Source organism: Anolis sagrei, chromosome 4 (genome assembly GCF_037176765.1).
Source record: "Anolis sagrei isolate rAnoSag1 chromosome 4, rAnoSag1.mat, whole genome shotgun sequence".
Classification (NCBI taxonomy): Eukaryota; Metazoa; Chordata; class Lepidosauria; order Squamata; family Dactyloidae; genus Anolis; species Anolis sagrei.
The window spans coordinates 44753171-44767498 of NC_090024.1; the positions used below are offsets into that span (position 1 = coordinate 44753171).

At 42.1% G+C, this 14328-nt stretch overlaps 1 protein-coding gene across 1 annotated transcript in view; it reads right to left on the reverse strand.

Annotated features, from left to right (window-relative positions):
- C4H8orf34 (chromosome 4 C8orf34 homolog) overlaps positions 1-13756 on the reverse strand; it is a 114971-nt gene extending 101215 nt beyond the window's left edge. The window contains exon 1 of the mRNA XM_060775440.2: positions 13411-13756. Coding sequence (XP_060631423.2) covers positions 13411-13479 — 69 coding nt within the window. The 5' untranslated portion in view covers positions 13480-13756. The remainder of the gene's footprint in view (positions 1-13410) is intronic.
- Positions 13757-14328: the final 572 nt, after the last annotated feature.

The window sequence follows — 14328 nt, forward strand, 5'->3', positions numbered from 1 at the left end:
CATTATACACAGCGAGTTTTCCTGGCAAAATTCTATCAGCCTGCGTCCCGCTTCATTTTGTTCTCCCAGACCATGCTTGCCTGTGATCCCTGTTGTCATTTGACTTCCCACCTTGGCATTCCAGTCTCCTGTAATGAAAATAATGTCTCTTTTTGGTGTATTATCCAGTAGGTCCTGCAGATCCTCATAGAATTGATCTACTTCTGCTTCTTCAGCAGCTGTGGTTGGGGCGTATATTTGGATCACTGTAATGTTGAAAGGCTTTCCTTGCACTCGAATTGAGATCATTCTGTCATTTTTTGGGTTGTATCCAAGCACCGCTTTAGCGAATTTCTTATTAATTATGAAGGCTACTCCATTTCTTCGATGTTCCTCTTGTCCGCAGTAGTAGATCTGGTGGTCATCTGATGTGAAGTGGCCCATTCCAGTCCATTTCAGTTCGCTGACCCCCAGAATGTCTATCTTTAGTCTTGACATCTCACCAATAACAACATCCAATTTGCCCTGGCTCATAGATCTTACATTCCAGGTTCCTATGGTGTGTTGATCTTTAGAGCATTGGATTCGTCGTTCACCTCCAGTACCGTCGGCCGCTAGCCTTCCTTTCGGCTTTGAGCTAGCTGCGTCATCACATCTGGGGCTAGTTGAACTTATCCTCTGCTCCTCCCCAGTAGCATTTTGGCCATCTTCCAACCTGGGAGTCCCATCTTCCAATGGCATACCGACATATCTCTGGTTGTACTGGTCTATTTTGTTTTCTTGGCAAGGATACTGGAGTGGTTTGCCATTGCCTTCCCCAGGGATCACGCTTGGTCTGATCCGCCTAGTCAAAGCCATGGTATTCCCTGTAGTAACCTACGGATGTGAGAGCTGGACCTTAGGGAAGGCTGAGCGAAGGAAGATCGATGCTTTTGAGCTGTGGTGTTGGAGGAAAGTTCTGAGAGTGCCTTGGACTGCGAGAAGATCCAACCAGTCCATCCTCCAGGAAATAAAGCCCGACTGCTCACTGGAGGAAAAGATACTAGAGACAAAGTTGAAGTACTTTGGCCACATCATGAGGAGACAGGAAAGCCTAGAGAAAACAATTATGCTGGGGAAAGTGGAAGGCAAAAGGAAGAGGGGCCGACCAAGGGCAAGATGGATGGATGGCATCCTTGAAGTGACCGGACTGACCTTGAGGGAGCTGGGGGTGGTAACGGCCGACAGGGAGCTCTGGCGTGGGCTGGTCCATGAGGTCACGAAGAGTCGGAGACGACTGAAAGAATGAACAACAATTGCAAAAGAAATCTGGGATGCTATAAAAAATATTAAAATAGAGCTTGGAAACCACACAGCACCCCAGTGATTCTGGCTGTGAAAGGCTTCGGCGATACATTAAACTCATCTAGTTACACCATGCAAAACCATCAGTCTATTGAACCAAGAATATAAAATACTTATTTCAATATTTGTTTCACACCTGAATTCTTTTATTAGCAAACTCAGGAGGAATGGCAAAATCTTATTTTAAGATATACTGCAATGCCTTCTTACTGCAACAATTACTTGACATTATCAGGCAGAATATTTTGATATAGTGATTAGAATTAGAGACCGATAGTGATGAGGAGTATAGTGAGATTGGAAGAAACATCAAGCTCTACACCCTCCCCTATCAGCCCATACTAAAAGTCATAGGCAGGATTGAAAGTCAAATGGAAAATGAACTGTAATTTCTGAAATACAGTAGACAACATTTTTGAATTTACCACTACATCAGCATCAATTAGCGAACACTTTTATAAGATGTTACACACTTGGTAAAACTCTCTAAAATGGTACACTTGGTTTCTCCACAATGCTGGAGGGGTTGCAAAGATAAGGGAACTATGAATCATATGTGGTTACAGTGCAATCAAGTTTTTAAAAAAAATGTTGGAATGATGTTCTAAATTTCCTATCAGATATGCTGAATCAAAAAGTATATTACTGTGATACTTTTCTTCTTTTTTCCATCTTCAAAGAACCTAATTCATTCCTTAAAGACTTACTTTCAGTTCTCTTGACAGCAACATGCCTAGAAATGGCTAGGAATTGGAAACTCATAACTGAGATTTCTTTTTCTTCCTGGATAAAAAGAGTATGGTTTATAGCTATTGTGAAAAAACTATCATAATAGTATGAGATTTTTATTTTTTTCATGTTAGGAGCAACTTGAGAAACCACAAGTTGCTTCTGGTGTGAGAGAATTGGCCGTCTGCAAGGCTGTTGCCCAGGGGATGCCTGTTTTGATGTTTTGCCATCCTTGTGGGAGGTTTCTCTCATGTCCTCGCATGGGGAGCTGGAGCTGACAGAGTGAGCTCATCCACACTCTCCCCAGATTCAAACCTCTGGCCTATCAGTCTTCAGTCCTGCCAGCACAAGGGTTTAACCCACTGTGCCACTGGGGGTTCCTACCGGTATGAGGTAAGAACAGCAAAAGGGGAAACGAGTGGAGTTAGTTGCCTTGATTTGGTATCTATCTACAGTATTACTTACTTACTTACTTACTTACTTAGGTGATCCCTCATCCGAGTAGGATAATCCTCCAGGGTGGATTCGTAGGTGACTGTGGAGCCCTAGTCTTGATCTGCATTGTCTCCCGCAGTGAGGGCATTGGTTTCCAGGTGAAAGGCGGTCCTGGTCAAGGTTGGCTTGACGTGCCTTCCTCTTGGCACGTTTCTCTCTTTCGCCCTCCATTCATGCCTCTTCAAATTCTGCAGCATTGCTGGTCACAGCTGATGACCTCCAGCTGGAGCGCTCACGGGCCAGGGCTTCCCAGTTCTCAGTGTCTATGCCAGAGATTTTAAGGTTGGCTTTGAGCCCATCTTTAAATCTCTTTTCCTGCCCACCAACATTCCATTCTTGAGTTTGAAGTAGAGCAACTGCTTTGGGAGACGGTGGTTGGGCATCTGGACAATGTGGCCAGTCCAGCGGAGTTGATGGCGGAGAACCATTGCTTCAATGCTGGTGGTCTTTGCTTCTTCCAACACATTGACATTTGTCCGCTTGTCTTCCCAAGAGATTTGCAGGATTTTCCGGAGGCAATGCTGATGGAATCGTTCTAGGAGTTGCATGTGACGTCTGTAGACAGTCCACGTTTTGCAGGCATATAGCAGGGTTGGGAGGACAATAGCTTTATAAACAAGCACCTTGGTATCTCATTCCCTACAGATGTCCCAGTCCTTAAAAAGTATATACAAGCTCTGGAACAACTTCATCTGAACCTCTCTAACAACACCTGAGTTGGGTTGTTGTGTGTTTTTCGGGCTGTATGGCCTTGTTCCGAAAGCATTCTCTCCTGACATTTTTCTTGCATCTATGGCAGGCATCCTCAGAGATTGTGAGGTCTGAGTTTTTGGAATTATCCATTTTTATGTACAAAGAAAGAGCAGGCATATAACAATATACTTAAATGTAGCGATACTGAAGCATAGGGTAGACCTTGCAATCTAGTTGAAACCTGTATTTTTGATTTGTTTTAGCATTTTGTCTTTCTTTTCTTTCCTTTTATAAATGCATTTAGCCTGGATTTTTAATTACTATGAAGGAAATGTAATATTGTTAAAAGTTGAAATTATAAAAGAGAAGAAGGTCAGAGTATAAAACAAAGTGTAAACATCTCTCATTTGGTTCTCTGTCAGAGATAGACTGATGTGCTTGTACAATCCAATCATCTCTGAAAGACAAGTACCGTATCAAGTAGTACACATCACAGCTCTTGTCTTCTTTCTTTTTTTTTTCATTTCCTTATTTTTCTCCTCTTTCAGGAAGACACTTAAGGTTCATTTATCAGAAAGAGGTGCAAATACGACTAAAATTATTCTTATGCAGCCAAAGCCTAATGGGTATATATTTATTTTGCTTTGTTAAAAAATACCCAATGCTCCTATATATCTGTCCCAAAAAATGTGGTAGCAATGTCATTCATTAGTACAACATTTATCCATCATCCGTTACCCCGAGACAAATGTGTGATGTGGAAACTAAACTATTTCTGCCTGTACTTTTTAACATCACACCTTAAAGAAAGTATGAAAGTATTGAACAGGCAGAGCCTTTCATGGAAAAATAATGGAAGATTACTTGTTGCTACTGCATTTTAGCAGATCACTGTAGACTACTTGTTATTTTAGCTATCCTCAATGCTCCCCAAAAAATCATTACTCATTATTGCAGTTGTTGTTTATTGCTTTCAAGTCTTTTCTGACTTATTGAGACTCTATCACATGTTTACTTGGAAAAATCTGGACAGATGGAATTTGCCCTTGCTCTCCTCTTAAGCTGAAGTAGTGTGTTTCACCCAGGGTCACCCAATGGGTTTCCGTGGCCGAGCAGGTATTCAAACCCTGGTCTCCCATTATCCTATCCAAACATTCGGACTACTATACCACACAGGCTCTCATTCTGTCATACTGTGGAAAATTGCAGGAGTGATCCTCATTAATTTAAAAGGTAATATGTTAACAGATCTGGAAAACTGGTAAAGGAAACCCCGGACTGGCAACAGTAGTGGGGCCTGGCAGCAATGGCCCTAAATGCTAGTACCGGTTAAGATCTTTTTTAAATTTACAACAGAAGAATTAAGCAACACCTCACTGACCTGGAGCAGGTTGAGTCTATGAGCTGAAAACAGAGCTGGAAATATGAGTAGTAGTGATAGTTTAAGGAAATGGGCAAGCAAATCACATTCACAACTACCCCTAACTGCATTTGCTCTACTGAGTGTTGCAGCAAAACATTAGCCAATTTTTAAGACTTTTTAGGTATGGACTTTTTTTTTTTGCTAACTTTGTTCTTAAAGGAAACAAGCAATTTTCTTCCCACTGTAAGAAAGTCTTTGAAAACACTTTTTGAAGACTGTTTGTAGTTTGCAGTTTACTTGCATGAAATTCACTCATGGTATTCTCCTGCAAAAAAAAATGCTTTTGCTATAAAGATACAAACATAATTTTCTTCACAGAAAAAGCTATTTCTTATACAGAAAAAGCTGGAATTTGCTAATTATTCTGAGCAAAAATCATGCACTGTCTTTCTTCAAATACCACAATACTCTTTTTTTTTTTGGCAGAAAAACAGTATATTTTGCAAGGAAAATAATAACACATGCAAATTTTGGGCAGAATAAGTCCCCAAACTGCAAAATTCTCTTCAATCCAGGATTCTTCTTCTTATCTATTCATTTATTATTATTTGCTATTTATTTATATCCCGCCTTTCTCACCCTGAAGGGGTTTCATAGCGGCCTTACAAATAGGCAGCAATTTGATGCCATAAACATACATATAATAAAATACACAGTTGGATTAAAACCCAAAACATTAAAACAACTCAATTAAAAACAATAATTAAAATCACACCATCCAAAATCATGATCCCAGGTCGTTCTATTTGTCATTTCACTATTCCTTATTCTCTTATTGCATTAGGACTTTACTATCCAAAAGCTTGGTCGCATAACCATGTTTTTACTTTCTTCCTGAATGATAGAAGGGGGAGGACAGAACAGTCCTAACTTCGCTAGAGAGGGTGTTCAACAGCCAAGGGGCCACCACTGAGAAGGCCCTGTTTCTCGTCCCCATCAGTCGCGCCTGTGAAGAAGGCGGGATCGAGAGCAGGGCCTCCCCAGACAATCTCCCAGGTAGACTTAGAAGGAGATATATTCTGAAAGGTAAGCTAGGCCAGAACCATTTAGGGCTTTATAGACTAAAGCCAGTTCTTTGAATGGTGGTTGGTAGCAGACTGGCAGCTAGTGGAGCTGACATAACTGGAGAGTTGTGTGCTCCCTCTACCCTGCCCCAGTGACGAATCTGGTTGTCGCCCATTGGACCACTTGAAGCTTCCAAACAGTCTTCAAACGCAAACCCACATAGAGCACATTAAAGTAATCTATTCAGGATGTAACAAGAGCAAGGACCACCATAGCCAAGTCTGGCTTCTCAGCGTTCTTGTCAGTATCCCTTGATATTCCAAAAACAAGATTTTTTAAAAAATCAAATAATTTCAAATATTCATTTTATCTCTCTGAGATGACACATGTATTCATAAAGTGCAATGCCAGGGATATTGGCGAATCACGACTGATACTAAACTGATCTAAATCCAGTAGGTGAGAAATACCAGCTATGCTGAATCAGTGTGCTCAAAACCCACAAGCCGCATCAGATTCAAGCCATCTGGGAGCCATATATAACTTATTAATATGACTGGATCACATTCTGGTAGTAATAATGGATGATTTTTAGTACCCCAAAGATCACTTTATTTCTAATGTTCTTCACAACTGACTATATTCACAAAGATGAATGTTGTTTAAGTAGACATTACTTCCTTGACATAAAAAAATACAAATTATCATGCCAATTTCCTTGTGACTAAGAGCGCAATAATACCACATTAGAGGTAAGATACAAATTGCAACTATTTGGCCAAGCAAAAATAAATAAATTGCTACTGAACACTAGGTAGTTCTTTATGCTTGAATTACAATGTTTTAATAACATCACCTCACTTCAGAAAATATTTTTTTATTATATGAGCATGCCTTTCCTAAAAATTTGGTTAGTGAGTCCAAAGAAGGAAAATATTTCAAAAGCTATGTAAAATTAATTTTGGGTTTTTATTCCTCATATACAAGGTAAAGGTAAAGGTAGTCCCCTGACATTAAGTCCAGTCATGTCTGACTCTGGGGTGTGGTGCTCATCTCCATTTCTAAGCCGAAGAGCCAGCGTTGTCCGTAGACACCTCCAAAGTCATGTGGCCGGTATGACTGCATGGAGTGCCGTTATACATATACATATACATATACATATACATATACATATACATATACAAGACCTTCATATATAATTAACAGGCTTGTATCACAATAACTATAAAGACAGTAAATCTGAAAAGGCCTAAAGGCATGAAACCTTTGTTTTTTTAGGAATCAGACTAAGTAAATATTCACTTTAACAACAATCATTGACAACATATATCCTGTCCTACTCTTAAAGAATTAATAAGGTTTAATAGAGGATATATCAAAATCAGTCTAAAGTGGAAAACGCTATGAACTCTGGAGATGAGTTGACAGGCAGACCCTGAGTTACAAACATCTCATAGTTACGAACAGGGGTAAGGCAACAGGAAGTGAGAGAAATCTACCCCTAGGAAGGGAACTTCACCCCTGAAACTGTCTCCACAAAAGCTGTCTCCACAGAAGCTTCCTCACCAATCCTTGTTTCCAAAATAAGGCATGTTTTTCAAAATCCAGTTATCACAGGGGGGAAAAGTAAGGTGAAATCTTCTGAACAGGAGCACAGTCAGCAAAACAAACACCACAGGAGTGTTCACCCCTATGCTAGCCAAACCATGCACACATACACACACACAGATAGAGAGATAGAAATAGAAATAGAGATAGATGGATATGGCTGGAGTTACACTAAAAAAAATGTACCTGTTCCAACTCAGCTATAGGTAAAGGTAAAGGTTTTCCCCTGACATTAAGTCTAGTCATGTCCGACTCTGAGGGTTGGGGCGTTGTCCATATACACCTCCAAGGTCATGGGGCTGGCATGACTGTACAGAGTGGGACCTTTAGTTGGGAGCAGTACCTATTGATATACTCACATTTGCATGTTTTTGAACTGCTAGGTTGGCAGAAGCTGGGGCTAACAGCAGGAGCTCATGCCACTCCCCCGATTTGAACCTGCAACCTTTTGATCAGCAAGTTCAGCAGCCCAGCAGTTCAGCAGCCCACCGGGGGCTCAGTGTTTCAACTAACAAACAAATTCAATTTGAGAAAAAACAGAACCTACCTTGTTTGTAACTTGGGGACTGTCTGTATATACACACAAATAGGGGAAATAATGCCTTTAAATACTTTTATAACTTCTTTCTTGTGATTGTTTTTAACCTGCCTTGTGCTTCTACTAATCCTGAATGAATCTGTTCCATGGTATTTTTATTTTAGATCACCCCAGAGAAGCTAATAGCTCCAGTGTCGTCTACACTGGCATGCATGGCATGCTTAAATCTTCAGCTGACCTCTCCTTTGCTCTCAAAGTAGAGCAAAGCTGCTTTCACATTATAGACCCTGAAGCAAATACTCCCATGTGCTGAGTCGGCATGTGCATCCCTCACCAGCCTCCTGTCCAATGAACCTCTGAAACACTCTCCATCCCTCACATTGAAATGACAGGAAAGGGTGAAGCAAACATCCAGAGGGTGTCTTCTTTGGCCAAAGCAGTGCAAAGTCACTTTCTGACCCCATGCCCTGGCAACTAACAGGACACTGCCCTCGCAGTACTTGCACGCACAGATACAGGCAATGAAGTCCACCAAAGGCTGAGCTGCTCACAGCCTAAAGGTGCCAAGAATGACTCTGAATGATTCCTCTCCAGTCCAGTATCAATGACTTTCTGCAAGTGCATCAACAGGAAATTTCATCAAGGGAGGCGTTTAGAAGGCACGGCCATAAAACCATATCTCTCTTTCAAAAGCAACTACTTAGTTATATATTTTTAAAGATTAGACACAAGTGAGAAGGAGAAAAAAGAGGATTATGGTGAGCAGAGACACAAATGAAGAGAAATCTCACACACCACATACACATATGGGCAAATGAGTTAGAGAAGACAAATATACCTCATGCCTAAAAAATTTCAGTTACTGAAAGGTCTCATGACTTAAAAAAATAATTACAGAAAAAAGAAAGAAAATTATACGCAATAAAGCAAGAATACAAAGACCTAAATCCAATGTTTGGTCCCAACTAGAGTACACCTACAGAATCAATTTAACGTAAGTGCTGACTTGCTAAAACTGCATCTACACTGTAGAATGAATGCACTTTGATACCATATCAGCTGCTGTGGCTCACTGCTATAAAATCATGAAAGTTGTAGTTTGGTGAGGGAACACTACCATTTGTCAGGGAAAGCTAAAGACCTTATAAAACTACAACTCCCATGATTCTACAGCACTCAGACGTGGGAGTTAATGTGGTGTCAAACTGCATTTATTCTACAGTGTAGATGCACCCCTAAGTTCCATCAACTGGATTTAAGCTACAGAAAAGAAATCTCAAAGGAAATGAATTATGAACCCACCCACCCCCCATTAAAATATTAAGTCAGGCCATATAGTAAAAAGGGAAATCATATGTTTAAGATACAGGATCTGTCCCACAATTAGAGTGAGGTAGACTGCTTAAAGTAGCTTATTTGGGGTCCATAAAAGAGCAGCAAATTGCTAGCCATTTACTTTTTATCATAGAATCATAGAGTTGGAAGAGAACTCATGGGCCATCCAGTCCAACCCCCTGCCAAGAAGCAGGAACATTACATTCAAAGCACCCCCGACAGATGGCCATTCAGCCTCTGTTTAAAAGCCTCCAAAGAAGGGGCCTTCACCACACTCCAGGGCAGAGAGTTCCTCTGCTGAATGGCTCTCACAGTCAGGAAGTTCTTCCTAATGTTCAGATGGAATCTTCTTTCCTGTAGTTTGAAGCCATTGTTCCGCGTCCTAGTCTCCATGGCAGCAGAAAACAATCTTGCTCTCTCCTCCCTATGACTTCCCCTCAAATATTTATATATGGCTACCATCTCTCCTCACAGCCTTCTCCTCTGAAGGCTAAACATGCCCAGCTCTTTAAGCCGCTCCTCATAGGGCTTGTTCTCCAGACTCTTGATCATTTTAGTCAACCTTCTCCTGACACACTCCATCTTGTCAATATCTCCCTTCAATTGTGGTGCCCCAAATTGGGCACAGTGTGATTCCAGGTGTGTTGTGACCAAGGCAGAATAGAGGGGTAGTATGACTTCCTTGGATCTAGACACTATACTCCTATTTATGCAGGCCAAAATCCTGGCACTTTTTCTGCCAGAAAGGATGGAAGCACTTGTGGGATTTTTATTTCCTGCATGAAATGCCAAAATAATTTACCAACTTCCAGGACTATGGACCTTAATTGGATAGAAGCGGGGAATTGGTGGGCAGAGCACTTGAGTCTCTGTCTCAGATATCTAAACAGATCTGGCAACATGTAGTAAAAGGGAGAAGAAAAAGGAGAACTCATTTGGGAGCAGAGAGAGAAGATTAATATTAAAATGTAAGCAAGAGCTACATGCAGCTCTGAGAGAAGAAGCACATAATAGGCTGACCCTCTTTGCTACGGATCAGTATTGAGTTATACAAAAGTGAGAATATCAGCAAGTGTAGCTTCTTCATTCAAAACCCAGTATAGGGAGGAAACTATATTCCCTATTGTAGCCTCATTTTGGAGGGCTTAAAGGAAAAGAACCAAACCTGAATACAGCAAGAAGGATACAGCATATGTGTGCCTTCACGTCCCCTGCAGACTTATAGAGACCCTATGCATTTCAGTGAATTTTCTTACATAAGGAATAATATCAAGAGGTGGTTTTGCATCGGTTTACATTCATTTACACAGCACCTGCAGGACTCAACATCACCGAAAGGAAACAGATGTGCATACAGAGACAAATACAAAAAAAGCAGAAGGGAGCAAAAAAAATTAATTGGGATGTTTTATGTTCACGTTTTATGCTAGTTATAATTTTCAATCATTTATGTTTTTATTTAAATTGTAGATGTCATATTTAAGTCATATTTATTCTGGGTTATTATATTTGTAGTTATTGCTATTGAGGCATTGGATGTTTGCCTTTTTGCTTGCTGGAATCCACCCTGAGTCCCCCCTGGAGAGATAGGGCAGAATATAAATAAATTATTATTATTATTATTATTATTATTATTATTATTGTTATTGTATTGTCGAAGGCTTTCATAGCAGGAATCACTTGGTTGTTGTGAGTTTTCCGGGCTGTATGGCCATGTTCCACAAGAATTCTCTCCTGACATTTCGCCTTCATCTATGGCAGGCATCCTCACAACCTTTGAGGATGTCTGCCATTGATGAAGACAAAATGTCAGGAGATAATGTTTCTGGAACATGGCCATACAGCCCAGAAAACTCGTAACAACCCATTATTATTATTAAAACGTTCTTGAGAGAAATGGATGTTTCTACAGCGTAGAGCTAAGGCAGTTTGACATCCCTTTAAATACCAATGTTATGGGATAATGGGAGTTGCAGTTTTTCAAGGTCTTTAGCCTTCTCACGCCTCACCAAATGGCAACACTCAGGGTTCCAGAACATAGAACCATGGAAGTTAACTGCATTCATTCTACTGTGTAAAGGCAGCCTTAGCCAGTTAATTGCTTCTGTAGATCTACTCTAGTTTGGACCAGCCATTATATACTTTCCCTTACTGCGTATAGTTGTCTTTCTTTGTTCTATTATTTTTAAAAAGATCATCAGACCTTCCACTAACATTTTTCACCTAGGCACCATATACAGTAGGCACATTTGTCTCCTCTGAACTCCTTTGCCCATATGTGGATGTATTGGTGTGTGAGATCTCCCACACTGATGTGTTTGCTCAGTATAAACCTCTTTTTCATCCTCCTTAAAGGTAAAGGTCTTCCCTTGACATTAAGTCTAGTCGAGTCTGACTCTTGGGGATGGTGCTCATCTCTATTTCTAAGTAAAAAGAGCCAGCGTTGTCCGTAGTCACCACCTAGATCATGCGGCCAGCATGACTTTATGGAGCGCCGTTACCTTCCCGTCAGAGCAGTACCTATTATTCTACTCACGTTTGCATGTTTTTGAACTGCTAGGCTGGCAGAAGCTGGGGCTAACAATGGAAGCTCACCCCGTTCCATGGATTCGAACCACCGACCTTCCGGTCAGCAAGTTCTACAGCTTATTGCTTTAACCTGCTGTGCCACCGCAGTCCCTTATCCTCCTTACCTATGTCTAATGTTTTAAAAAAGAAAATAACTATGGCTGTATCTACACTGTAGAATGAATGCATTTCGACATGCTTTTCACTACCCTGGCTCAATGCTATGGAATTATGGGAGGTGCAGTTTGATAAGGTTCGTAACCTTTTCTGCCAAAGAGAGCTGATGCCTCAAAAAAGCTACAACTCCTGGGATTCCAGAAAATAGAGTCATGGCATTTATTATTATTTTCATGTCAGGAGCGACTTGAGAAACTGCTAGTTGCTTCTGGTGTGAGAGAATTGGCCACCTGCAGGGACGTCACCCAGGGGTCACTCGGATGTTTTGATGTTTTATCATCTTGTGGGAGGCTTCTCTCATGTCTCCGCATGGGGAGCTGGAGCTGACAGAGGGAGCTCATCCACACTCTTCCTGGATTTGAACTTCCGACCTGTCAGCCTTTGGTCCTGCCAGCACAAGGGTTTAACCCATTGCGCCACCAGGGGCTCCTATAGTAGTTAATAAAGTAAAGTCAAAATGCATTAATATTATGGTATAGATGATGATGATGATAATAATAATACTCTAGGACTTCTGAATTCAGACTGACAGAGCTTTGGAGCACAATACTCCTAACCTCGTGATCTGTGTTAAAAAACCAAGTATGTATTGTTGATGTTGCAATCCCAGGTGACAGCAGGATTGAAGAGAAACAACTGGAAAAGCTGACACGATATGAGGATTTAAAGATCAAACTGCAAAGACTCTGGCACAAGCCAGTCAATGTGGTCTCAGTGAATAATTAGCACACTGGGTGCAGTACCTAAAGATCTTGGCCTGCACTTAAACACAATCAGCGTTGACAAAATTACCATCTATCAGCTGCAAAAGACCACCGTACTGGGATCTGCACACATACATCACACAGTCCTAGACACTTGGGAAGTTTCCGACATGTCATCCAAAACAACAGCCAGCATAGTGATCTTGTTTGCTGTGTGTACTAATCTTGTTATGTTTCTAATAATAATGATGATGATGATGATGATGATGATGATGGATTTTATTAATTACCCGCCTCTCCTGATGACTTCAAGCAGGTACAACTTATTCAAAAAATAAACATAAAAATACAATAAATTATTATAGATCAGCCATGGGCAAACTTGGGCCCTCCAGGTGTTTTGGACTCCAACTCCCACAATTCCTAACAGCCTACCGGCTGTTAGGAATTGTGGGAGTTGGAGTCCAAAACACCTGGAGGGCCCAAGTTTGCCCATGGCTGCTACAGACACACACCTATGAAAACTTATACCAAACACAGCTACAAAATTGGCAAATAGTGGTCAGAGAATGCAAACCAAATAGAGGCATTGAGTCCAGGTAGGTGCATCTATGTCTTTGCCATATTTTCTGCCCAAAATATTGCAACTTAAACACTGAGCTGAGCTGGCTCTCCATGGGAAGGGCTCTCTCAGTCCCAAGGATGGCAACCAACAAAGTTACTTGGCGAGTGGCCCCCAAAGCGACCCTTTCTTTCCCCGCGAGGGCTGTGTGTGTCCACAGAGGAAAGGCTCTTCTCCTTGCATGCCTTACCTCAAAGAGGGGACCGATCTTGTTCTTCTCCAGGTAGGCTTGGATCCGGTTCTGCTGGTGAGACGCCATCAGATTGGCGAAAGAGAGAGAGAGGGAGAGAGAGAGAGGGAAATGCTGCTTCTCAAACTGGTTCCTTTTTTTTCCCAGGCGAAGGAGGCTGGAGGAGATGGAAAGCCCGACTGGGAAGCAAAGGCTGGGCTCGCTTCACCTCTCCATTCAGCGGGAAAGCAGGAGAAGGGAGGCGGGAGGGAAGGCGCAGCAGCTCTTGTGTGTCCCGCTCCTTGGCGACTAAGAGGGAAGGAGCCGCTCCTCCAACACAAGCCGCCCCTAGCGACGGCGCTCCGGCCGAGACCAAGGGCGACCACAGCGGCGGGCGGCGAGGCTGCTCTTCGCACGGGCCGCCACCAGGGGGCGCCGCCGCCCTCGCAATGCGCTCAAGGAAAGGGAAGCCAAGGCTGAGGGAATGTGTGTGAATGAATGGCTAGAGGAGTGATGGGCCCCATCTGCACTATATGAGTCTATATACCAGGCATGTGGCACATCTAGCTGATAGCCAACTGCACTAAATCACTACTGACCGAGAGGTCATTAATTCAAAGGCAGCCCGGGATGTGGCACAGCTAGCTGATAGCCAATTGCATTAAATCACTACTGACCAAAAGGTCTTGAGTTCCAAGCCAGCCCAGGTCAGAGTGAGCTTCCGGCCATTAATCTAACTTGCTGTCGAACTATGCAGCCTGAAAGACAGTTGCATCAGTCAAGTGCCCCCAGTGACGCAGTGAGTTAAACCCCTGTGTCAGCCGGACTGAAGACCGACAGGTTGCAGGTTTGAATCCGGGGAGAGGCGAATTCCCTCTATCAGCTCCAGCTCCTCATGCGGGGACATGAGAGAAGCCTCCCACAAGGATGATAAAACAT